The sequence below is a fragment of the Toxotes jaculatrix genome, chromosome 13 (assembly GCF_017976425.1).
Source record: "Toxotes jaculatrix isolate fToxJac2 chromosome 13, fToxJac2.pri, whole genome shotgun sequence".
Lineage (NCBI taxonomy): Eukaryota > Metazoa > Chordata > Actinopteri > Toxotidae > Toxotes > Toxotes jaculatrix.
Genome location: NC_054406.1, coordinates 10,596,353 through 10,623,910, shown reverse-complemented (window position 1 = coordinate 10,623,910; position 27,558 = coordinate 10,596,353). Strand labels below are relative to the sequence as shown.

Sequence of the window (27,558 nt, the reverse complement as noted above, 5' to 3'; positions counted from 1 at the left end):
AAATCACAGCTTTTCCAGTCAATATACTGCAGCGCTGTGTGCACAGAGTGTAGCTGAGTTTCCAGTGTCTAGTTTATTGACAGCAGTGAATGAACTATGATGGTGTCAGAGGTTTTGGATGTTGCCTTTGTATGCTCCCTGTGTGTAACACTAGCCGGCCCATACGTTACCCACGGCATCCGCTTGGCCCTAGGCACTCTCATTGTGATTAGTGAGCCACTGATGCTGACATGAATCTTGGTCTCTAGACACACACACACACACGCTGGCTGGGACTTGGCTGGCCAGTTTGTTATGTGATCTGCAGCTTGAACCGTGGGATCCAATGAACATGAGCTTCAAGCCTTCAGGTGTGTGTACGCGTACATGCGTGAGGCTTGGTATGTCAGAGAGTGTGTTTCATGTGTTTTATCAAGTTCAGCAACGATAACACCACAATGAAACAGCAACTGGAAATTACAAACACACTGAAAGTGTGCCACAGTTTAACACCATAGCTTTCAGTAGCTGTAGGCGCACACAGAGCCCGATAATGAGCCAATCATCACCTTCCTGTTACAAATTAACACATCACTATTATCACTATAAATTTAAAGACGCAGAAAGAACACGTGAAAATCTTAACAATTATTCCCTGTTTGTCACACAAACATTTCTGTCAAACAAAATTTCATGTTATTTTTGAGATATCCTGAGGAACAAATCAAACGACAGGGGTAAAAATGTGAGCCAGAGATACATACTGTGTACACAACAATATATCGTCTTTATTTATGACCCAACACATTTTTATTTCAATTTGGCACATTAAATACAGAAACAACAGAATGATGGTTTAATGAGCTCCCCAGAGCTGCTACAATTTATACAATTATACCCCCTCCCATCTTTCTCTGTCTCTCTCTCTCTCACACACACACACACACGCATGCTTCAGCTCTCATGATCTACTCCAGACTGCAGATGATGTCACGTCAAACACAGTGATGATGTCAGATCATCAGATGGGTCTCCGTCTGATGAGGTCATTGCTTTTAGGACGTCAGAGCGTCGTCTAGTGAGTGTAAACAAACACACACACGGGCTATATCAGCTACCACCTAACTATGAAGGAACATGGAGGTCACAAAATCTATACTAATCACCATGACTTCACGAGTTGTGTTTAGTTAGTGTGTGCGTTTATTTTTGAGTGTGTGTGTGTGTGTGTCGCTGTGAACTTCCTGATGTGTTGACAGGTGACTATTTGCTCTCTGCATCCAGCAGTGACGATCGGTGGAGGGTGCTTGTCTACTTTCAGTTGTTGTTGAGGACCCACCATGAGGCTGTGGAGGAGACACACAAAATGACCCCAATCAATTAGACACTGAGCACACTCTGCGCTCTGTGTGCCTACATTGTGTATCTGTGTGTCCAAGTAAGCTATGACAAATTTATTCAGCATTGCCCTCTGCTCTGAGTCCTTGTGGGTGGGTATGTGAAGCAGGTAATGCTTGTTAGACCAATTCATTGTAATAAAGAAGGGAAAACAAAGGGAGCTGATTAAGACATAAGTTCTGGAAAACAATGGCAAAAAATGGACAAAATGTTATGAATGTAAAGTAGTGAAAAGTCTGATGTTTTTGATTTAACTGCAGTTTTGGAAGAGGTAGATGGCTGTTAAATGTATTTATACAATACATGACTAGCTTTAAAGCTACATCTAGTATCTATTTGCAAAAGCAAACAAACCACCAAAAAACTAAACTAAACAAACAAATACATTAAACGCAAGGTCCAATTTGCTAGCTTCCACAGCTTACAGTCACTTTGCATAGTCCTCCTCTGGAGTTATAGAGAATGACAAAAGTTATATTATAAATTTACTGTTAAACTCTTAAATTTAATATATTACAAATGTTAAGTTAAAAAAAGTGTTCAATTAAAAAATGATTTTCCACAAGAACTAATCAGCTCCATCTAAGGAGGAAGGCAGAGAGGTGTGGTTAAAAGCTTCTGAAACAAAAAAGTTGTACCTTGTGTTGACAATTTTATTTTATTAATTCTTTCTCTCTTTTTTCTTTTTTTGTTCAAACTGCTGTTTCCAAAGTAACCTTCAAGCTCAATATTTATCCATGTCACAGTTCTTGATCAAAGAAAGCGCCGTTAGATGTGGTTTGAGTGTCATGTGATGTGAGGATCAGGACAGGAGCTACAATGAATGTTCTTACCAGGAACCAGCATGGTGGTTAAGCTCTCAGGAGTTTCCAGAAAGTCCACATTCCCCCTTTGGAAGGTTTTACTGTAGTTTGTCTGCAGGTGGCTGGACAGAAGAAATGAGAAGACTGAACCACAGTTCATGGACAGTGTATGAATGGCTTCATATGTTTTAAAAACACAACAGTTCATTCATGAATATAATACCAATCTAACAGTTCAAACTGGGAGTGTCAGCAGTTCACATTTACATTAAATTTAAAGTCCCTTAAGTCTGCCTAAGTATGTTCACAATAAGATGTGTGTATATCGGTGTTTTTGAAGCATTTAATTTCATTTTAAATGTATGGCAACAAACTAGACATAGCATGATATTAGCACATAGCACATTCATCCACAGTCATCCAGACTAACAATCCTGATTAATAATAGTTTCCACAGTATGTCAGTTTAGGTTTCTACCACTGATTCCTCCTTTATCGCTGTTCCCGCTGAGGTTACAGTTGTAGTAACCTCCTCTGTTTTCCTCATTAATGTTGTTAATGCTTCACAGATTCAGTGTCACTAAACACAGTGTGAACCCAACCTTCTCTCAGTGACTTCAAGCTGAGCACACAGAACAATTTGGGATTTATGTGAACAGGCCGTGGTGCGTTAGTCATGATGCATATGGTGCGAGTGCATACTTACTTCTTCCACACATTGTTGTGCTCCCAGAATTCATAGAGAATGAAGCGTGATTCATTTGCCAGCCGCTGAACTGCAATGCTGCCGAATGCAAAACAAGAGCGAGCACAAGTCATGCAAGCACTAATTAGTGTGCTACATCACGTCCCCCAACACAGCCTCTCTGTCTGAATTGTTTTCCACACTCTGACTGAATGCAGGCAATGTGGATCTGTCAAATAAGCCTTTTGTGGCTTCACCCTCAAATTATGATTTGTCAGTGTTTTGTCACAGATTTTAGTCTCATTTTGACTTGAAAATGAGTTAACATGACTGGATAGTTAGAGAAGTGGTTATGACAAAGCCTGTAAATGTCATGTCGTCCCTTAGGCGGCCGTCGTTCGTTTGTTCTGCCAAAAAGCTGAAGTTAACCACAGAGTGATTAGGGTGACAGAACTGAACGGGGAAGTTTTGATCTCTGGCTGGAGAAGAAAAAAATGCAAATGTTCTTTCGCCTACTGACACATGTTGTGGTTGAATGTGATGATAAAGCCAGAAGATGTCTGAAGTTTCGACATGAGAGTCAACTGTTGCCCAGTTTCTATTTTTCTAATGGAGATTGCATAAACTAACCATTTAATAAACCAACACACTAGATTCTTGATGAAATTCGTATTTACGTAGAAAGGCACTGCTCAAAACTATTCTAAGGAATGTGAGGGAGTGATTCAAATAGATCTAGATTTTGAGTTACAAGCAAAAATGCTATCATCCTTCAGACTATGATGCACAAACAGTACAAAGCTGTGATGTGCTGTTTTTGTGACTGACATGTCACAAATGTCTCCTATAGTTTTATAAAGATTACAGACCCTGCTTTATAAAGACTTTTGTTAAAATGTAAACAACAGAAAGAGCTGAAAAGCTAACAAAGAGATTATAAACTGACTGTAGACATCCAGTCTGGGCGCAGGCACACTCCATGTACTGTCTGAGAGCCAAACGAAACTCCTCCAGCTCCTCCTCCAGCACCGAGAGCTGCCTCTGGACTATCAGGATGTGCTGTAAAGACACACACACACACACACACACACACACACACACACACACACACACACACACACACACACACACACACACACACACACACACACACACACACACACACACACACAAATATGTAAAAGTCAGAAGGTCAGAATTTGCTTCTGGTGGGGAGAGAGTCTGACAGAGATGAGGGACATTCAGAAATCTTCTGGCAGAGTTTCACATTGGCTCAGTCTGTTACCAGAAAGCTGGTTAAAAATATCCATAATCCAATGTACTGGCAGCAATTTCTTTACACATTAGCCAACATACGTGTCCCAATGTGAACAAAAAAATGACCATGAAGATGGAGAAACAAATCTTTTCTGATATCTTGGTACCTGAAGGAGAAAAAGCATCTCCATCTTAAGGCGTGAACAGCAGGGAACAAGAAGCAGGGAAACCTGGATAATCATGCCAGTCGAAAGCCTGCTAATCATTTCCTAAGGCTGATGAGGAATTGTTGACAGAGGCAGAAAGACTGATGGGAACAGGAAGAGAATGGCCTGCCTGTTGGCCTAAGGTGCATGTGTGTGTTAATGATGTGCGTGTGTGACTGAGAAAACACCCCAGGACTCTCTCTCTGTGGCTAATTTGGGAGAAACACACACACACAAGTCAAACCTGCCTTTATTGCACATTTCTTTTTTTATCTATTGTGACTTTACATTTGTCACTCAGTATTTAGAACTATACTATATTTAGTAGTGATAAATAATACTGGTAATAACTGGTTTTGAATTCCATATTTTGGCCGTCCTCTCTGCTATAAATGTTCTTCATCTTCCTCACGTGTCAGTGATGGAAGACACTCGAGCTGAAGAGAAATCCTCCCGCCAGTGTTTGTTTGTCAGCTACTACTCTCTTTCCATCTCTTTTTCTCTGTCTCTCTACCTCTCTCACCCCCACACCTCCATGTACTGTCTACGAGCCTCATCTTAAAAACTGAACATTGAGCCTTAAACAGAAAGATAAAAGATAAAGACAGACAGAGCAAAGGAAGACCTGAAAAAAAAAAACACTTCTGACAACTTTCAGTCTTGCTGTTGCTATGACGACCGCTGATCGCTTATTGTCAGTGTGGCCTCCCTTTCAGTGCTACTCCACCGTTTGAGAACCAAGTGACACAAAGTGGTCGTTGCAGCGAAACAGCAAAAAAGTAGACGAAAGTCGGTAAACTAACCGATTTGCTCTCCAAGACCTCCTCCTCAACAGGCTCCAGACGAATCTCCTGCAGAACAAGAGGAAAAAAAACTTAGAATGAAAGATTTTTTTTTTCTCACTTGGGGGCAGCAGGGAAAAGCTGTAAACACATCAGTGACTGAAAACAATGAGCTGAAAAAGGCTAGAAAGGTCCAAGAAAAATGGAAAGATTCCAGGAGAGTCTAAATACGTAAATATTATCTTGTGTAGTAGATTTACTGTATGGTTTTTACTTTCCTCTCTTGTTAATTATCTCACAACCCCTCAAGATGTATCTTGTGATCCCTTGTGGGAGTTATGACCCCAAGGTTAGTCCTCTATTTATATTTGTGAAATGAATAAAGGATGAAGCAAGGTGAATAATAAGCTAAAGTAAAATTAAATTAATCAGTACAAATAATATAAATATAATTAAGTCGAAATACAAAAGAAATACAATAAGAAGAAATAAAAGACTAAATAAAATAGAAAATAAAATAAAGCAAAAATCTAAACATTATAAACATTATATTCTGTAGGTTGTTTCAAATTTGTTTTCTCTGTATTTAGATGTTACGTTAATGTGCTTTTGCATCACGGCTGAAGAACTATGACGAATGAAATAAGCAAAAATAAATCAGTTTGGGGTCAAAGCCTTTTCTGGATTCACCAGGTCAACATGTAGAGAAAGAAGCTGCTCCATATTTTACGCCCTAAAAAACATCTTTACAACAGATGTAACGTTACAGTCAGCACACGCAAATATATCAGCTTGTGTGCAGCTGATATTTCCCGTATACTGTACATATGTGTATGTGTTTGTACGTGGGAGGGTGTTGTTGGGTTGAGTTAATTAGCTAATATTGTTGTGAATCCACTTGCAATAATTTGCTGTTAATTTGAGAGAGCGATGTAACGACCAGATGGCCTGGGATGGCGAGAGAAGACAGACGGAGATGAGAAACGAGCGAAGCTGGAGAGAAAAGAAGAAGGCAAGAAGAAGAACGGAGCGTGGAAATTTTCAAAGAAAGGAAGCCACCTTTTGTTCTAGGCGGTCGATAAGCTTCTGCAGTCTGTTGACCTGGATCATCCACTGGCTGTCTTCTTCATAAACACCTAGAGGAGATACAGAGAGGAGGACGGATTTTATACAGAAAGAGTAAACAACAAAGATGAAGGGATGAAAGGAGCTGCATACATCAACTCTATTTTAAACACATTTTCCTCTATTGATTGTTTGGACTGAATACTCTAAAATAGTGCTGGTGTCCCAGGAGGTATTTCAAGGTTTCCTTTCATCTTATGCAACGTATGACAGTGCCAGTCAATAAAAAAAGCTTTGAGGCCTGTAATCGAAGTTTATAGAGGCTCTGCAGTTGATTCACAGATCGCCTAGCAACCACAGCTGGAGCCATAATGGAGGTCTAATGGAAAACTGACTGTGTGCAAACAATGGTTAAATACATACAACAACCAGGCTGGGAATAAAGATCAATGAAAAACTGACCAAAAAAGATTGGAAAAATTGGAAATTCATTAGTCTTCTAGGTTAATGTGGAGACATTAACACCATGTCCCAAATCCATACTAATTCTATACAGTATGTACTACATATCAATCTTCTTAGTTTACTGTTTTGCTGGCAGTGTACAAAAAGTGAGTGTACTTAACCATTATTTTCTAACAGAGAATTATACATGTGCTGATGCATGTCAGTCAATTCATAAACAGCTACTTTAAAAATGGTTATGTAGCAACTAAAATGCTCTACTAATGCAAACTCTGCTCTGAGTCATTAAACCTTTTCCAGGGCAGACATTTTTAGCACAGGTGTAACTGATGAACTGACTTACTGGGATGCTTGATGGAGCAAAATTTGTTTCACCTGTGCTTCTCCTGCTACGACAAGTCAAAGGAGTCTGCTGTGTTGTGTCTTTAGTCTGTTTGCACACATGGTGAGGTTACAAGACACACAGTGGTAGGGAGCTGACCAGATACTATGATTAGAAATTACAGATTCCACCTTGGATATGGGCAGCAGTGATGTGACTGGCTTCAGGTATAAAGTTCAGGCTTAAAAAGTAATGTGATCAGTCTCTGGATTACTGATCAATATTCTTTTATTCCACTTTAATTTTCTATTTCCTTTTGTGTGCTCAGAAAGAGTGCCTCTATCCAATACAGACTGCTGAGGCAGTGTGCAGCCGCAGAAGCCTGTATAATAAGTGTACTTGTGTATGAAATAGTACCCACTTCAAACAGTCATCAACAAACGCCGTTTACTCTCTCTGAACATTGTAGCTCACCACCCCCCACACCACTAACCTTCACCTGAGCCAGAGCCAGAGCATTCAGAAGCTTTGAAACCTACACATGAAAACACATGTGCACCTGACCCTCCTCTTCAAGCTCTGTTCTGTCTCTCCCTCAATATACTTTCCCTCCCACACCTACGTAAACCCACAACAGAACATATGAAAAAAACACATGAACACATAAGAAACATAAAAACTCACCTGAATTGACGAGACTGAGGAGCGGGTTGTTGGGTGACAGGCTGCTGTTCCTCTGAAGTCTCCGATTGGAGCGACGACCCGACCACTGGATGGACAAAACCTCTGGCTTCGGTGGGCCCTGTCTGGAGACAAAAGAGGACAATAATTATTCTGACATACCATGTTTTAGCATATTTCCTTTTTAAAATGGTCGTGACTGTGAACATTAAATGACCCTTTGTTCTGCTGGTTTATATGGTGCGCTGCACACACCATATAACAGATGGGCCCCACAATTTAAAAAAAAATTCAATTGAATTTGGTCTCCACTATCTGCTGATCTCAAAAATAAAAAGAAATTGTGACTTTGTGATTCAAGTGCTGCTTGCGAGCATTCGTTGTGTGTAATCATTTGCACCAAAAACAGAAGAGGGATCACTCGCGTTTTGTAGGTTTGAGATTTACAACTGAAATGTTTCAGGACTTGACAATATTTGGTTCTTTTTTTTTTCCAACAATTTAAGAAGGCACACTTCAGATGGGTGACTGAAGCCCACACTCTCATGAATACATGTCTTGGCTGAGAATAAATTTAGCAAGCCTAAATTTTGTCTTGGCTTTCATTATATTTGTGTTGTGTTGGTCTGAGAGTGATGCTAATGCCAGTGACAAGGTACATGCAGCCGCAGGGTGACATCACCTAAGATTTATCTTTCTGCTGTCAAGTTGTTTGGCCCCATATTTTGAGAAGACCTCTGGGTGTCTGCGGGGATGCATGTGTGTGTGTGTGTGTGTGCAGGTGAGTTCACATGCTCATATTTATATGTCTGCGTGTGTGTGTGTGTGTGTGTGTGTAAAGGCTCTTGAAAAAAGACTCTCTTCCAACCTTTCTAACATTTTCAGACCTTACACTGATCTTTTCTACATTTCCAGCTTAATCACTTACCCTTTACATATCTAACATAAACAGTATTTAATAGCTCACATTTTTAGTTAAAGGTAGTTGCTTTTTCTCGAATACTAAAATCCCATTCAGCTCATTAAGAATGATCTCCTTTTGTTAGGGAGAGTCTGGTTGCTTCATATGACTCCATAAGAGACTTTCAGTGCTCCTTTCCACATCTGGGAGAAATACACTGTAATTAATCCACTGGCTCCAGTCAAACATGTTCATATCCTTGAGGTATTGAGGAGGAGGAGGAACTGGTGGCGGGTCCCTCTTGGTTTGCCAGTGAGTCATATTCTCACATACGTAGCAACTTTAATTGCTAAAGCAGTTTGAGACCTGTAATAGAGCAAAGATCTGTAGCCTTCCCATTGTCATGTTCACCCACAGCTTCCAGGGAAGCTCCCTCCCCCTTCCTCCCTGGAAGGGAGGTTTAGCTCTACAGAGAAAGCTGTGGCCAGAATTAGCAAAAGGCGAACAACAGTTCTCGGTTTCAGGAGCAGCAATCACTGAAGCTTTATCACTGATCAACAAACCTATAAATGCCTCACACAATAAAGCTTTGCTTTGGTGAGGCGTTTTTATTTTATGACCCATAGCACTGTAAACTTCCAAGTGTTGCCGAGCCTCCATGAATATGAGCCTCCATTTGTCCACAGCCTCTTCACACATGTATACCTGACCACAGAAACCCATTTAAAGCCACCAGAGAAACAGTCAGATCCTCTAGATGTCTGGGCATTCAGGGGCACAGGGGACTTTCTCAAGTGCGGCAATTCAGAGATGGATGCTGGAGGAGAAGGAGCTTCTCTGGGAGTCAGGGGGAAAGAGAAATGAAAATAACAAGAGAGGGAAATAGAGAGAAAGAGACATTTAGAGGAGGTGAGAAGAGGGAGGGAGGAAAGGAAGAATATGTGATGGTCTATCTGACACAAATGATCAATTACGCAAGCCAAGAATTCTCTGCCTGTGAGAACAGGTATAATCATGGTCATGGTGAGAAAAGGGACATGATGGAGAGCAAAAAAAGAAAAAAAAATCCTACAGGGATCCTTTTAAGATGAACTCGTGCAAAAATGTGTAAAAAAAAACAAGTATTCTTGCTAAGGAGGTTGTGAAGTCCTACAACAGAGTTACATTTGATAAATGCTGAAATAGTTTGTCATGATTTTGTCAGTTGTCGATATAATGTAGACAAACATATCAAAGGCAGAGGCGGTGATACTAAAGGCTAGGGTTTTTCCTTGAAATGAACTAGTTCATATGATGAGTCACAAGTGTTAAGAATGTCCACACTCAAATGAGGGGCAAAAAAACCCTGCCGTCATAGTGAGGGATGAGTTGCCCACTTTTTTCATGTCTCTACACCAGGCTAATCGCTGTGTAAAGTGGGTGTGTTTGTCAGATTGCTTCAGAAAGTTAAGGGCTCCAGACTAGCGGTGGACTAGTTCCAGGCTGATTTTAATCAGATTACAAAGTTCAGTTCAATTTAAAAAATCGTGGTTACTGATGATGCAGTTCGCTCACTTTTTTTCACCATTCAAATGTGTTTCAAATGTGTGGTTCGCTCTTGGTCTGTGGTAAATCCATAGAGTAATTTCACTTTGAAGATTTGTAGAGAATGATTCATTTGTACACCTTTATTTCAGACACTGTTGCGCCATTTGACAAGAGCTGTTTGAAGCATACAGACCCATTTATAGAGTGAGCAAGCAATGTAACATTTTCAGTAATATTTACAGCAGTATTTTTCCATTACAGTGGCAACAAGTAGAGCAGCATTTACTGTCAAAATGCCAATTAAACTGCATGTATTACTTTCTAACAGGTCAACATGATGATAAGGGATTATAACAAAGTTTGTTTCTCTGGAATGTAGGGCTGTCAGATGTCTGCAGCGAATCGTGGCTAAGGTGTTGAAGCTGCAGCTCGACTGTGAAGTCAGACAGGTGAGGGGATGCAAACGGACCGTGCGTCATTACCTGTTCTTTAAATACACCATGAAAACACACACTCACACTCACACTCACACACACACACACACACACACACACACACACACACACACACACACACACACACACACACACACACACACACACACACAAAAAAAAAACTGTACATGAAATCTTGTGCACTTGTACACTGGTGAGTCATCATCACTAATGAACCAAGCACACCAGGGGCATGCCTGAATTCTGAATGCAGAAGCAGACTGATCGAATACTGCATGCACCCATACACACAACCACACACAACCACACACACACACACACACACACAGCCCCCTGTGCCTCAGGTTTGCCTCTCAAACATAAAAAGCGTGTGGGTCAGTGTTCATTATCAGTCAGTTCACAGATAAACATGATAATAATTTACTCATAACCACATTAAGGTCATAATCTAACTGTTGTACTGTCATGTAAAATCCTTATATATAAATCTTAGTATATCCTAGTTGTATTAAAGACAGAGTTGGAGTAGGGGTAATGTGATTAATAGACTGAAATAACTCATCGATAACATGCATTTTCCTACACCTAACTTGTTTTGCTTTTCTGTGTTTTGATTCTGATTTGACACATAACCAGTGGCATCCTCCTTGTATTCAGGTGTATTCTGCTACTCTCCATATTTAATTTCTCTCAAGTCTCAACAATCCCTTTTTAATTTACTTCCTCCGTTTGCTTATATTTCCCCACAGGAAGGGGATCTACACAGTGATCAAATAAAGAGAGGATTATAGATATCTGCTGCATTATAGGGAAGAGCAGGTGGTCTTAACAAATACAGCGTAAGAAACTGTTTTGTTGTATGGCACCTTGGATAAAAGCATCATTTAAGTGAAAAATGTGAGATATAAATTAGAGCTTGTGGTTTGGACAAAATTATTAGACTAGCTGTGAGAACTGTAATTACGGCTGCCATTATACAATACATTTGGTCTATGTTTTAAAAGACTAACTGTGTGTGTGTGTGTGTGTGTGTGTGTGTGTGTGTGTGTGTGTGTGTGTGTGTGTGTATGTGTGTGTATGTGTGAGGGTCCTGAGAGGTCTTTTCTCTTACTTCTCCTGGCGAGTCTGCTCGGCTGTGGTTTCCATGGCGCACTCGAGTGAGCTTTGAAGCGAATGAAGCTGATTGGTTGTCTCCTTCAGCAGGAAGCGGGTCACAAACTGCTCCAGGTGGGTGGACTCCTGATAATCCTGTCAATCAAGGCAAGGAGGAGGAATTAGAGTAGGAAGAATGATAGGGTACAACAAGAGGAGCTGTGACAAGTTTCACATGCCAACCAAGAGTCACTCAACGTCCAGACCTCCCCTGCTAATTAAAAGATGCCTACAAGATCATTCATTTAGCAAAGATTACACAGGCCTGCTACAGAAGAGGAGGAAGGAGAAGATGTCAGATCCTTGGTGTTCACATTCTCCATCTCCTATCTGCTAAAATCCACCTCCTATGATGTGTTCAGTCAGTCATGCTAGTCTGATGTTGGCAATCTGTCAGCTCACTTCAGGACAGCAAAACATATACATCCATATAGGATGGAGAGATTTAATATCTTCCACAGTGGTAACATCACTCTCCACATACAAGTAATTATTTAATCCATTGTTACTATGATAATATTGATTAGTGCAGCTTTAAAGAATGCATTTTAACTTTCTATCAGAGAAAAAAACATAATAAAAAGTAACATCGAATATGTGATCTTCACTCAAAATCATGCCAAAGAAATAACTTCCTCCACACCAAGCAATATATGTTATTTTGTGAGTGAAAGCTGATGGAAAAAGAGTGAATGACATTCTGGAGAGCTATCATTTGTTATGCCTGGACCAGAGCAGGAGGGCTGAGTGTTGTTTTGGATCAAATCAAAGGGGGGTGAGTGATGCTCGGCACAACAGAGTTTGCGGTTTGCACCTGCTCACACAGTTTTCAGCATCGCAACTGTTTGTACACTCGACTAACAATGAGAGACTTGAAGGGAAACGCTAATGCGAGTTAGATTAGAGAATGACTAATGCATTAACAGGAATGTGTGTGTGTGTGTGTGTGTGTGTGTGTATGTGTGTGTGTGTGACAGAAAGAGAAATAGACTGACTTCAATGTTTTTGTCTGTTTGTAATTACTTCATTTTCAAATGTACAATGAAGATGGTTTGATTTTAAAAGCTGCTTGTGTTTATCAGACTGTTGAAGCACACACACGCACACACACACACACACACACACACACACACACACACACACACACACACACACACACACACACACACACACACACACACACACACACACACACTCTAATTAAAGTATGTTGAGCGGGAGTCTTCCCATGAGAGAGCTGAACTCTTCTCCAGAATACAGAGAGGATCATTAGTCCCAGGCTTCTCCCATCGGTCCTCTCCCTAACCTATTTGACCAAAGATTGAACAGCTTGTCCTAAAATGTGACAGATAACAATCTGTACTCTGTTTTCCATGAGAACAAAATGCACAAAACCTCTGGTTTTTGCAGTGTTGCCTTTTAAAAAACCCAGAATCGTTATTGGTCATAGGGTTTGCTTGATCTTCTGACACACGATCAGCAAACACGCATTCATGCACACACACTTGCACATGCATGCACATTCACTGAGTGAGAGTGAGTCATGACAAAACTGGTAAAGGTCAGTCTCTACCATCTGAGCATAGATTACCTCCTGTGATCTGTACCTTTGTGTGTGTGTGTGTGTGTGTGTGTGTGTGTGTGTGTGTGTGTGTGTGTGTGTGTGTGTGTGTGTGTGTGTGTGTGCGCGTGTGCGTGTGCGCCTCACCAATCTACAGCCATTCTAAACAGCTTAAGGTCTGCCTTTTTCCTTTCCTTTGTGCCTTTCCCTTCATCTTTCATTTTCAGTCGTACAAAAGGTCAAAGGGGGGCTTTTTTTGGAGATGGTGCCTTGTAGTTTTCAACATTTTTCTACTTCAGACTCTGACCCCACACTGCTGCCACAATCACGCTATTTAAGCCTTTTAGTCAGGACTATGACTGCATACTCCCCAACCTGCTCCACAAATCATATCTCACTCTATCTTTGCCAAATGATTTTTCAAACCCTGATTGCAAATTGTCATCAAAAGTCAAAAATAAGCTGCTTGACGTGAAATACCCTGAAGTGATTTGGCAGAACTAGAACTTGGGTTGCACTAGCTATTCATAAATTAATTACTTATCCTTCCTAACTTCTTCCTGAATAAATTTAGAAACAACTAATTTGTAAGAACTAGTTTCTGTGATAGAGCCTGTTTACTGATGTGCAAATCGCTGCTTAGTAAACACACTAGACTCAATCTGAACTGACTTAGGGCCTACTGTAGTCAATAAATATTATTTTCCTGCATCAAAATGTTTGCCATTGTGAAAAAATGTTGAACTCTAACTCGACAGTAGTGGTGCAGTGTGAGTACTCAGTCAACTGCCTCTATCTGCAGGTGATGAACACCTGAGACCCGCTAGGAAAGGAGGTTGTGCATGGCAAACCTGTAAATAGCTTTGGCATGATTGTTTTTGCAAAATTAAACCTCAAATGTAGCCGAACAAATACGTATACATGCCTGGCTGTGATTTAGAGCCACACTCTTGTTCCAGCTCCCCCGCACATGTGCATGGATGTTTGATGCATGCACGCAAAACACACACACACACACACACACACACGTATACACAAATTACCTCATGAGCACACGCTAACAAGCTTCCAACGCACACACATAGAGCCAGCCCCCTCACACACATCCACAGCCAGAGACCACCCACTCAAATACATATACAGTTCAACAGAGACAACTGAGCTTTAGTCTGTGACTAATGCAGCATCTGTTGTACTCCTCACTCAGTCAATACATGACAAATGACAGAGAAATACAGGGCATTTTATATTTCTTCTCTGTCTTTTCTTGTACTATGACTCATTTTTGGGTCACAGAAATCTTTTGTGGCTTCACACACGCTTTGTAGAAGAGGAAACTATGATTTAGGCTTCAAGGAGTAAAGACTTTAAAAGACTCCTGAGAGACATCAGCAGTGTGAAATCCTAGTAATCCTAGTAATTTCATTTGAAAGTTATTGCCTTGGTCAATAGCTCCTCAGTTCTGTTCAATTTGTCCAGAATAATTTGTTTTCATTTGAGCTCGAATATCCATTTTGGAGTATATGTCTGTGAGGGAGCAACTTGAAGACAGTAAATCGAAAAAAAAAAAAAAAAGGATTTGTCCCATTTTTTCCTGTGTACTTTGTGAGAGCTGACTCAAGGCTTTACAAAAAATCCACAGCAAGACCTTAAAATACACATCCATTCTGCCTGTGCTGTTTCCCTCCTTTCTCTCCTGCTGTCTCACTTCCTGCTCTCAACTATTCTCCTGGAGAACAGAAAATGATTTGAGGTGCAATTTGATTTTCGCACCTCATCACAGCTCGGCGCATGTTGAGGTCTATGAAAGATTGCAAAGGGATTGTTCATTGCCTTTGCAGAAAAGAAGGCTGAATTTCAGGCTTGTGTAATTCACTGCTGTGCTCCTGCAGGTCCAGCTTTGGTGAAATCTTCTTCAAGGAAAAATACCTTTTGTATGGAGTGAAAAACTTATTTCAAGGGTATAAATTGTTTTTTGCAACTACATTTATTTAGAATCCGTTTTGTCTTATAAGCATTTCTTGAAATTCTGCATTATTTGACACTATTTTCTTAAAATCTCTCCTCACTGTTGTCTTTTTTCCGTTCATTAAGTGTCCAACCATTTACTAAAACCAAAACCTTTATCTGTCACCACATTGTTTTTAGGTGTTGAAGTTGAATGTCGACATGTGTAACCTCCTTCTGTGCTAATAAAAAACTACCCCTGACAAATGAACGGTTTGACTCCCACACTCACACTGTTTCTGAAGGAGCCTCAATGAGCTGTGTCTGTTTCAGTGCCGATCTGAGGGGCGATTTGAGCTTCACAGCATGTGTCATATGTGTCAGATGAGACACTACTCTGGTAGAAAGAAAAATAAGCTCTCCCCACAGATCTAGTAAGCCACCACGTCATTCTTTCTCCATTTCTCTTTATTATTTGTCCCTTCAGTCTTTCTGTTGTCCCTGATCTTGTACCTGTCTATTTGTATATTTTCTCCTTTGCCACTCTCACCATTCTTCTTCTTCTCTCTGATAATGTACAAGGTACTCAGCTTCAACCACAGCTCTACAGTAAAATCAAGAGCATTTTACAAAAAAAATAAAGGATCAAAAGGAGTATTTGTTTGGTAACGCAGCCACAACCCATTTAATTCCTCATCTATGTTGGCTACAAGTCCAAAAAGAATCATAACATGTTTTGTTCTGGGGTTTAATTAGTAGCATGAATGAGCCCTGGCTCGTCCTTTTTGGCTCTGTAATGGAAATCTGACTAATGGGAGATCTGAGGAAGCCAGCTGGGCAGCACAGGAGCATGCTGGGAGAGATTTGCTGTGTGAAACTCAGGCCACACTGTGAGTAAATCAAACATCTCTTATTATTATCAGTATGTGCACGGCATGAGATGTCAGTGTGATGTTCACTGTGCGGAGTTGTGGGCGTGTGTTATGAGTATGTCACAGGAATGTAAATGAATATGAATACACTGTTTGAATGAGAACTCTGAACAAATACTCAAGGCTTCTTAATGTAAGCAGTTTTTTTGTTTTTTAATCATTCTTTTCCCCAGTTTGTCACAAACATCACGCCCTTGTTTTCAGAGTCATAACTTAATCAAACTGAAACACATGCACACCATACACACACTGCTAACCCAGTCTTTACACTGGTCACAGCTGGACACTCTACAGTGTCCACCAAGCATTAATGTCCACGATTAAAAAGTTCTGCATAATTATCTTGGCTCATTGGATTCTCTGCTGATTCAGATCTTACCTTCTTTGTTTTGTCCATTGCTTTCAATATGGACATGTTCAGGTCTTCTAAGGCAGCAAGAACATTCTCATATTCGCCGAGGTGCTGGGAGAAATACTCTTCAAAAAAAAAAAAAAAGAAAGAAAGAATTTGTGAGTTAACCAGTTGGGACAGGGCTTTAGGTGTTTTGTTGAAGCAGCACTGGTGTGACACCTCAGTCACACAGCCTGTAGGGGTTTGGTCAGAGAGCATGTGACCACGTCTAACATGGTTCTTTTCTTATGCTGGGAAAATGTCAAATAGCATTTGGGTCTGTGGTGCTCCTGACTCTGAGCTTGGATAAGCCAAGATAAAGCAAGTAGAAGAGTGCAGCCTTATATTACTAAAATTCAAAGTTACATTTGTTTAGATGAACACTCAACTTACCACAGAGTTCATCGGTGTCCACGTTGCTGAAAGACAAAAAAATGAGAGAGATATTTAGATAAGAAGAATTTTCAAGGTTAAAGGAGGTGACAGACTTTTCTTTCATCTCTGCAAAACTTTTCCTGGACTGTGATTTGGTGAATCACTGCAGGACGACAAATGGGAGCAAGTAAAAAATGTCATGAATAATTTAGCCGCATTTTTTTTTTTTTGCCCCCAGAGTGGGCTATAGGCCAGACAGCGAATTTTACAACAGAAAACCCCTGATACATTTTGGCTGTTTGTGATCAACGTCCATGCATCAGCGTGTTTCAGGGAGCTCTGAGTGTGTTTGTGTGTCTGAAAAAGAGAGACAGAAACAGATAGAAAAAAGAGTGAAAGAAAGGGGTAAAGGTGATGGGGTGAAGAGAACATTTCAAAGTGGACAATTAGCCATTGTATCCTCTGTACAGATATCTTCAAGAGACACAAAGGAGACATCCGTGTAACAGTGAACGAGGCTGGGGAATTACATAGGTTTTAACTCTATTCCACACAAGCTGTTGCTGTTGTTCACAAGGGGGAAAGTACTGCAGCAATCAATTGGTCCAAACAGAAGAAAACACTTAGCGCCACAGAGGCCAGACAAGAACAGAGGAGGTAAAGCAGAGGTTAGACACTAAACCGAGCAAAAGACTAAAAAGCTCTTAGCTGTGTTGCTGGAAAATCGTCTGTTTTGACATTTTAAGGCATATTATTTACTAATGGACCACACACAGGTGAAACGCTGAAGACAGCTGTATCGTAAAGACTATCAGAAATAGGATGAATATTAAAAATGTTACTTGTTACAAGTATGTAAGTATAATCAGGTAAATGTGCTTAAAGTATTGCATAAATGCATAAACAGCATTTTTCAGTTGCAGCAAGATGGAGCTAATTTTTAATCATACAAGGCTGCAACTAATGACTATCTTCATTATGGATTAATGCTGCTGATTATTTTCCAGATTGATTTTGGAAATAGTGAGAGAAAGAGCCACTTTAGCAGTGTCAGTGCCACTTTAGCAGTGTGCATTCACCTCCGTAAAATCACAAATTATTTCGATGGTTTAAAAAACACAGACATACCCGCTCATATAATTAAATTTCCTGCAGGTATTTGTAGCAAAAATGAAATGAAATTGAATTAAAAAAAATACAATAATCAATATTTGATCCTGTGTTAGGAGGTAGCCTCTAGGTGAATCCTACAGTCTTTCCTTTATTGCAGTGATATGATGAGGTTGTGCTTGCAGCAGCAGGTAGCGAGTTATAGAGGGAATGGAAAATGCCATCTTTAGAAAGCTTCTTCAGCTGCTGTGGCTCAAAGCGCTTCATCCTCTGTTTGCAAAATACTGTCTCAATACACCAATGAAGGATGTATCACAACTGACACACAGCCTTGAGTAAATACAAGCATTTTAATGAAGACTATAACCAGGATGCTCTTTAAACATTGTTAATAAAATCAAACAACTGATGTTGAAGATGCCTGACCTGCACAAGGGACTGGAAAAAGTCAGAATATTTCAGACTCTATTGCTTTGATTTTGTTAATTTTTTGTTTACTGTGCCTTATTGTATTCATTGCATGCCTTTTTATCTTTAATCTTGATCTATGGCCAATGGCCAATAGCTTGACCAAACAGAAGATTTACCCAGAACTGAAACAGACTGTTTGAGCAGAGTAAGACAGGTTCAAGGATAGCTTAAACTTTCTGACAGAGAAATCCTCCTCTAGCTTCTCACTCACTACAGCAACCTTAAGAGTAGAGTATTTTGATTTGTGACTTTTTTCAGCAAACTGGTGTGACTGCTCTATTTCTGTGAAACACATCTGTGGTATTTGTTTCACTGAAGACTGTTGAATTTCACTAGAAGTCACAGAGAAACAGGCAGTATCACTGGTTTCCCCGTTTGTGTGTCAGATGTTTACTAAAGACCATATCATACAGTATGTGACTCTGATTCCAGACACTGAATATATTTTTTAGCAGACCGTAGAAGAACTGCTACAATTATGCAATGAAAGGTTGCATGACTAATGCTATCTGTCAAGTTGATCTTAAAAACACCTAGTAAACTGATTGTCTTGAAAAAGGTAAGTAAATGTAACTATTAGCCTAACTTACATTAAGTTTAGTTATATTAGTCAGGTTTACTTAAATTTAGTAGATTCATGTGCAAAAATACAGAAAATACAGCAGATGTTTGGATGCAGTTCTTTGTGCAATCTCTCAATTTACTGCAGATATAGAATTAATATTAAATAGTCAATCATTAATTCCGTTTTTATTGTCAGTTTAAATCTGTCTTGCCTGCCCTGGAGATCTGTTATTTTGTCCCCTCCCCTTTCAAAGGAGGACAATAGAGGAAATAAACCTACAGATACTGTTTTATTATTTTTTTAAATTTCTTATTTTTAATTTTATTCATCTCTGAGGACTGGGTGAACACAGTCTAACACATACATTATTATAATATTTTCAAATGCATATCTGTGGCCTTCTTCACAGCCAGTGCTCACCCAACTGTTCACCTCACCGCATGTCACCTGCCACCCTGCTGTTGCGTAATGCTGTTACACAAGATTTCCATGTGGTGTTTTAGTTTGGGCAGGATATTCTTAGTTAAACAGTATCACAATACCAAAGCATCCACAGGGAATTGTTCAAAGGATGCATGAAAACTACAACAAACTGGCTCATGCCACACTTTTTGTGTGAAACAGCCACAGTGCTGAACAGTCACACAGTCACAACTGTGCATTAAGAAGTAACAAGGCTGGCCTGAATGGCTAAATAAAATCAATCTCTGGCTGAGAATCTATCTTTGCAGACTTTGTGTGTGTTCCACCTGTAACTACACCTAACAGGCATGGCCGAGGTGGACTGAAAACGCAAAGATTCTCAGACTGTGTTAAGTGTTATTTAAGTTCAGGACAAAGACAAGTCCAAAACTAATGACAGATTTCTCATCTGCCCCAGCTGTACAATGAAGTTAATGCTAATATAGCTAGTAGCATGGCTGCAGACTTTTAGTCCTCCTCTGTCATGCAACAGCTTCAGAGACTAATTCCCCTCTCCTACTGTTTGGCTTTCATCTCTTCCATGAGGATGCTGATAGCCTACTATTTACCTTCAAAATAATTGCCCAGTGAGTGTTTTTCACGGGTAACAGGGTATTAATTTAGTTCTAGTCACTTCTGTATCGCCTCAGCTAATTTCTGCTGACCCGTGTTTGCTCTCCTGACACGACAGTGATCTCCCTGCCTCCTTCATGTGGCTGGTAGTAGGAATCAGCTGCTGAGGCGGAAACGACAAGTATCAAAGTGAGTATTAAAGGCTGCCTACAGAGTGAGGCTGCACAAGAAGCACATTCAATATTCACACTTGCTCAGTTTATCTGCTTTAATAAGACCTTGAATTCAAGTCACATCAAATTCAAAGCACTGATGGTGTGTGATTGGATCTCCTCATTGAGCCTTCGGATCAGGAGAATATCAATGAGTAGGGACATGGAAATTAAAATCATGTATTAGTGGTACCAGGGTACACAACAATATAGTTTAACAATAATATTGTATTACAATGCTGCAATATATATATCCTTACGTGTACGATATAAAATTGTGACAGGCTGACAGGCAGGCACACAGAGAAATTTGTTTGGCATGAGTCTCCTGTGTCTTGCTGAAAGACAACAACACAACCATGCTGCCTGGAGTGCTGCTCTTCACAATACTGAGCTTTAGGAATAAATTCTCATCAGAGTGTGGCTCAATTCCTCTGAATATTTTTTGTTCCAAATATATCCTCAAATTTCCTGCTTGTGTGAGTGAAACACAAGTTAAAACTAATATACTTTGCAGGCTAAAGTGGCCACTGAATTTCTATTTTATCCAAAAAGCATGAGTATGAAACATCTTATCGAAATCAACCTCTCCTCCATCACCCATGTGTCAATTCTGTCCTCTATGAAATAAAATATTTAAAAGATAAAGCATTTAATTGACTTACTCTGTGTTATGGGTATCGATCGTGTGGAAGAGCTCCTTCAGCTCCTCAGCTGTCAAGACTCCATCAGAGAAATAAGCTTTGAATTCATCAAAGGAAAGTTTCCCATCGTCTGGAGACAGAGCACAAATGCAACTTGTCAACAAGATGTCAGGACCGCTCAGTCAGGGCCGCAACATCCTTTGAGGCGAGGTTACCATTTTACAAAACTTTCCATAAATCACAGACAAATCAAGATCAAATAAGCAGTTTGGTTAGTGTCTGCAGGTGTGTGGGTAAACTGGTTAGTAGCACACACTTCATTCCTCAGCATCAGGAGATTGGTATTATAAAATTTAATTAAAAATTTCAGTGCACCCTCTGTGCAGATGAGGATGGCTGAGATAGCCCTCACAGGATGCATCATGTTAAAAAATGCAGGGGCTGAATCAGCAAAAGATTGCATCAAGTGTGTGGATGAAGACAACTGTCCACTGACAACATGTCTTTTATACAGATCTGGCTCCATTAGTGTCCTTCTCTTTGTGTGACATGAAGTGGCTGAGCTTCAAATTTGCACTGCTGACCTGCTTTGGAGGTGATGTTCAGTATGACTGTCATGTCGCTATAGACGATGGGAGCAAGAGCCCCCTTTGAAGGACGTACAAAGGCAAACACATACATGCTCAAAAATAATCTTGGAACAGACTCAACATATAAGTGCCGCTGTTTGCACAACACAAAACACAAACATGTGGGATGACTTATTATCTTGCTGAATGACAAATCACTTGCAGCGTGGGACGGGCATTTAATGAATAATGAAGCACGTCATGCTATGTGAATAATGAATTCTGAACAGCTATTTTTGGTCACTTATTTTAAACATGTTCAAAATCTACGTTACTAGAAGAACTGTGTGATGTCAGGGTGTCTGCTAACATGTCAGATAAACCCTAATTCCCGTTCCTTATCTAAAAACTCCAGTGATACTATACTATACTATACTATACTATCAAAACCAGCAATGAAACTATTAATATTTCATTTTCACTGTGAAAGTGTGTGTCAGCAAGGTTACACTTCACAGCATGTCCTAGTTGACACAAAATGATAGTGTACAGTGTACAGTTATGCAAACTAAATGTGGTATCATCTCCAGTCTGTCGGATAAATGGGCTACATGCATTTTGATGCAGGATCTAAAATCATAGTTGTACAGTGGGATTCCAGTCTTTATTAAATAAAAAACCTCATCAGAGGATACTTAATTTCTCAGGGAAAAAAAACGGCTTGAGCAGAGAGGGGGAGAGAGGTTATCTATAGAGGCATCTTTTTTTTCCATCACCCAGTGAAGAAAAATGTCCATTTGAGAGATTTGGCACACTACTGTTATAGCTTCATATAACATCTCTGACTGTACAATTTAAGAATATATTTCATTTGTATTCGCATTTCTGGGCTGCTAATGAAAGAGTAGGTTAAAATAATATATACATCCTGTGCATGTTCCCCAAAAATAGAGAATAAATAAATAGAAACTAGAATAGGGATTATTTGGTTGTTTTTATTTGCTTTCTTGCTGAGATGAGCTACAGCCAGAAGCTGGTTAGCTTAGCTTAGCACAAAGACTAAGCTAAGCTAAGTTATTTTCATCTCAGTGATGTATAATAGCTCAAGTATTAGTTAATTAAATAATGTATACAAAGGCCTACTGCATGTGTTTCTCAAAAATGAAGGAAAGTGCATAAGAAACTTGTATGAGTGATATTTGTGATTTATCGAAATTTATTAGAATTCAAAGGAATTTTGTTTAATTTCTTTAATGCAAAAAAAACAAACAACAGAACAGTCTACCAGTCTGAGTTGACTGTGTAAATCAGCCTCAGTAAATTAAAATGCAAGTCCTGTGCGCCATAAAAACTGCAGAGACAGTGACACAGTATCATTTCAATTCTTTCTGGATTCCCTGCATTTGTGCTTTGTTAGAGAGTATTTAGATTGAGGGGGGCTGGATGAACAGGCAGAAACCTGGATTCAGACTCCTGCTGTCCTTAGTTAACAACAAAATAAACTATGTGTTTTTGCGTGTTCACACTGCACACTGTGATAACACTGCACAAGATAGTGGAGGTGAAACAACAGCAGAATTTGCCTTGAACCTCCAGTCATATGCCTCTAAGTCATTAAATGTGGTCTGCAATGATAAAAGTGTCTAACTGGTACAAATTTTTGATGTTTTTCTTCATTATTGCTCTGATACTGAACCTCAGTGGGCATGGTCAGTTTCCTGTTTCCATGGAAACTGAAAGAGTATCAGCAGAGAGTCATGATCAGAATTTCATTGAGAAAGTACATCTGTTTTCACACAGGAGAAAGAGGGGGTTGAAGAAATGCCAAAGAAAGATGAGGGTGTGTTAGTGTGAGTCTGAGAGGAGCTGGATGGTGAGACGCTTACCGTTTTTATCAGCTCTCCGTAAAATCTGTAATAAGAAAGGGAAAAAGAGGGCTGTCAACAAAGGTTTCACATCATTGGAGTTGAAATAAGTGTGTGTGCGTGCGCGCAAGGGACTCATTGATCACACTCTCAAAAGCAGTGTGTTGTTAAATTATTGATAGTGCTGCCCCACAGTCCAGAAGAGATGAAAGGCAGAGTGGCAATGACCACATCAGCTTTAAAAGGCTCGAACCACCAACCTCAAAATAGCATTGCCCGCTTTCTCTTCTTGTCATGTTTGCATGTGTGAAGCAGAATCTGAACAGACTCTGAGTCTATTTACACATTATCACATGTATAATTCTTCTAATTCTAATGTGCAAGATTTAAATCTTAAATTGAATCCCAAAGTGGGAAAAATGTATGGACTTTCCCTCTTACGGTTGATCTGGCTATGTGCTTAAAGACACAAATTAAAAAAACACACCCACCTCCTTCTAGTTCTTGGCAGTCTGTCCTGTCTTTGACTTACATCATTCTTTCAAATTTTCTTGCTAATCAGTCTTTGTCACTCCTTTTGCAGTCCAATACCCATACAGGTCTGCCCTCTCTATCTCAGTTCTACCTGTTGCTCATCTTTCATCCATCTCTATTTTCCATCATATGTTAATTCAACTCAGTACAACTTTATTTATCTCTACAAGGCCATTCTGCTGAGCAGATAAGTAAAGAGTGAATGAACGCCAAGGAGAAAAATATGGTTAATTACCGATGTTAAAACAGTCACTTGCCACTTCTATGTATCTTCATTCCAAATCAAACATGTCCAGGTTTCTTTTAAAGAACTGCAACAATTAATCAGCAAACAATTGTTTCATTGTTTAAATCAATTTTCAAGCAAAAACACCAATGGTTTCAGCTTCACGATTGTGAGAATAAGGTACTTTTCCTTACAGTGGCTTACAGTAAGCAAAATATCTTTGGATTCTGGACTGTCATTGATGAGACAGTTCATGAGATGTCCTGAAGCTTGAGGCTAACATGATGTATTTTTCACAGTTTTCTCCATTTTATAGCCCAAATAATGAATCAATAAATCAAGAAGATAATCTGCAGATTAGTTGATAATGAAAAAAGCTGTTAATTGCAGCGCTACTTTAGTCTGCTCTCCAAATACTCTGCAAGAGGCTACACCTCTTCCTGATATTGTTAACTGACTGTACAGTATGCATGAAATTTCGTGACACAGCTCACACTGATAACACCAGCACCGTTTTGAACCATGTAACAACTTATAACTGGGTCTCATCATCTCACCTCATCCTAATTAATCTTTTGCATGAATAAAATTAATTAATTTCAATGAGAAATTGGAAAGGATTTTTTTTTTTTACTCTGTTCGAACCATTAATAAAGTGGAAGTCTGGCACCACAACAGTATCAAAATGATGAAGAAAAACCCTCACTGAAACACAACACATGCAAACTGTACAGGGAAGCAATCTCTATTTGGAGCCAGCATGCAGCCGTAATGACACATAGCAGACTGAGGCTGACAATCATACAGGAGATGTCAAGAAATAACAGAAGCAACACTCTGTCAACCATCTCGCCTCTGAGGAAGACAAGCAGTGGTTTCATCCCCTGTCAGTCAGTGTCAGAAGATAAAGCACCTGTTCAACATCAGTGAGACATTTGATGTGATGGATACGACTTCCCAGCTTTAATAAAGCTTGGCTCCCATGTGTGCATCCTCTCCTGTCTCTTTCAAACACTGAAGGCAGCCAACAGGTTTATGGTTAAGACATCACATTTTAATGAAAGTGGAGGAATGAGGGGAATATAATTAGGCGGCGGATACCGAGGCACAAAGCAGTGCCATGACACAAGGGAGGGAAAGCTCATGAGAGCGAAGCACTTGAAGAAGATCCTTTGCTGTACTGGTACATACATATGGGATTTCAGTAATCAAATCCTCACCATCTAATGGAAATCTGCAAGTTTTGGGAATCCTAGTCGGATGATACTCATAGAACTAAAAGATCTTTTAGAACTTTTCATATTCTAATGTTAATAAATATTCTAATGTCAATAAAAATATAAATATATATATATTTTAGCATAATTTAACTAGATTTAGCTTATTAAGGGCCACAAGAATATCACCCAGACTCAAAACCAGCAAACTTCTGGCATTTCATTAGCCTGGTATTTGGTTTTGAACAGTGGCACAGAAATGGATGGCCTGTCTTTGAAATCCTTATACCACGAAGCTAAATTAAAGGTCAAGCTTGTCAAATTAATCTATTCCATGAAACAAGGAACCTTCTGTACCCTGCATACATTAGAGAGATCCATATTAATTCAGGTGATTCAAAACCTTCAACAAATAACAATTTATAGGCTATGGTAGCAGAATAAAATCAGTGTAAAACTATTTTAAAAGAAACACTTCAAATCTAAGTTTCAGTCATTTTAATAATCACCTAAGTAAAATTCAATTAAATGTTACTATAGCCCTACATAAAAACTAAAATTTCTGCACTTAATCAAAACTCAAAAAGAGTGCGGATGCCCCAGCGTAAGCATAAATTGTGAATATTTTGAAATGTATTTTGTTCTGTAAGTAAGGATTAAACATTTTTACTTACATCAATGAAAATCGACATTCCTTTTTTTAGCTCCATTTGAGCGCTGGGCTCCTCAGATACAGGCTGAACCTCCTCCGAACAATCCATCATCCAAAATGTGGCTTTAGAAGTAAACTGCAGAGGAATGTGTCCGCTTGTGCCTCTAATCTGATCACTGTCACTGGTCAGAAACAGCGACTCCGTGCTGCTGTTAAAGCAGCCAAAATAAAACACGCGACTTCCGAAGTAAAGTTTCACAATCTAACGTTTAATTGTCTCACTTTATAAAATGCAACATTAACAAATAGCTTCTTTCTGCAACACTTTCACTCCACGTGTTCAAAACGTGTTCAAACTCAAATATGATCTCATTATGCTGCGGATAATTTTGAGGGTATTCTTTTCATTAGTCCCACACACACCGACACTTTCTACGACAGACTGAAATGCACATGCTTTTATTTTGACACAAAAATCACAACACTTCCTGACATGTAGCCTCCTGGCTGTATCCGTCTGTTTTGACACTATCATATGTCAGCTGCTGCTATGATGAGTCCAAACCTGGTCACTCAGATCACTGAGAAATATCTTCTGTAACAGATAATATATGGGCCTATATGTGCCATGATAAGAGTGCTATATATAGCTGAACTATTTGTTAGAAGACACAAAGGCTGATAAAAGGTCATTTCAGCTTGAATGAAACGAGTCATTCATCATGTCCTCTCTATGCCCTTAGACATTTCCCCCTGGGCAGCTGTAAAAATGTGATCTGGATCATTTGTGACATTTTTAAGTGAAAGATAAAGATCAGCCTTACAAATATCATAGGCCAGTCTCAGGTTTCTCTCAGGTTGCTCTTGCTTGGTCACTTTCTTTATTTGTTCTCTTAATAACTGTTTTCCTTTATGTTTACCATAATAATTAGGATTATAGTTATGGTTAGTTTTTTTTTCCTAACAATATATTTGAAGATGGGGACATGGAGGTTACACTTGTAGGGTTGTTAAATTACATTTCAGTCTGTTCATTACAGCTTCTATTGGTTGTAATGGTTTGCCCCAAATGTACAGTAAAGAAGTTTTCATTTTCAATCATAATGAATTTGATTGTCGATATTTAATTTGTCCACATAATTACAGAGCGATCATCTCAAAACTTAAACTCAACTGTGAAAGACAAGACAAGCGTCTTGGATTGTTTGTAAAACTATGTAACACTTCCATCTAGTGGAGTGGTATGAGAGCACACAAATATACTTCAACACAGCTTAAATGAATCATTTTGAATCACTGTGAAGTATTTAATGTCAAGTTGTAGAAAAAGAGTAAGCTTTTGTGAGAGACTCACTGCAGTGGCCACACAAAGTTTTTTTGAGGACTACCACCTAAAAGCTGTCCTTACCCACAGCTGGGAGAGCCGGGGGTGAGCAGTGGTAGATGCATGAATGCTCTTATTGTCTGCTTCACTCCCCTCATTATGAATTTATGGTAAGTCTGCCAAGCAGGGAGATTCCCTTCAGGCTACTACATTGTTCTGTAGGCTATGCTCACAGAAATACAGAAGGATA

General features: G+C 39.5%; 1 protein-coding gene across 2 annotated transcripts; it reads right to left on the bottom strand.

Annotated features, from left to right (window-relative positions):
• Positions 1 to 757: 757 nt before the first annotated feature.
• Positions 758 to 26,150, bottom strand: necab1 (N-terminal EF-hand calcium binding protein 1). 2 transcript variants are annotated; one of them, XM_041053551.1, is made up of 13 exons: positions 26,007 to 26,150; positions 23,377 to 23,401; positions 20,943 to 21,051; positions 16,903 to 16,928; positions 16,498 to 16,595; positions 11,638 to 11,774; positions 7,647 to 7,768; positions 6,170 to 6,246; positions 5,132 to 5,179; positions 3,812 to 3,924; positions 2,887 to 2,964; positions 2,211 to 2,302; positions 758 to 1,325 (listed from the first exon to the last, which is right to left on the bottom strand). In XM_041053551.1, exons 1-13 carry the CDS (start codon positions 26,094 to 26,096, stop codon positions 1,297 to 1,299), a joined length of 1,044 nt encoding a protein of 347 aa, XP_040909485.1. In that variant the 5' UTR covers positions 26,097 to 26,150; the 3' UTR covers positions 758 to 1,296. The 2 variants fall into 2 exon arrangements, with proteins under 2 accessions (XP_040909485.1, XP_040909484.1); XM_041053550.1 differs by lacking the exon at positions 2,887 to 2,964 and having other exon boundaries at positions 26,007 to 26,139.
• Between the last annotated feature and the right edge of the window lie 1,408 nt (positions 26,151 to 27,558).

Excerpts from the sequence above, each read along its gene's own strand:
- necab1 (XM_041053551.1), bottom strand. The coding sequence starts at position 26,096 with ATGATGGATTGTTCGGAGGAGGTTCAGCCTGTATCTGAGGAGCCCAGC. Across the intron at positions 7,769-11,637 it reads GAGCAGACTCGCCAGGAGAA|ACAGGGCCCACCGAAGCCAG; the intron begins GTAAGAGAAAAG and ends TTTTGTCTCCAG. Across the intron at positions 2,965-3,811 it reads GCCCAGACTGGATGTCTACA|CATTGCAGTTCAGCGGCTGG; the intron begins GTCAGTTTATAA and ends TGCATTCGGCAG.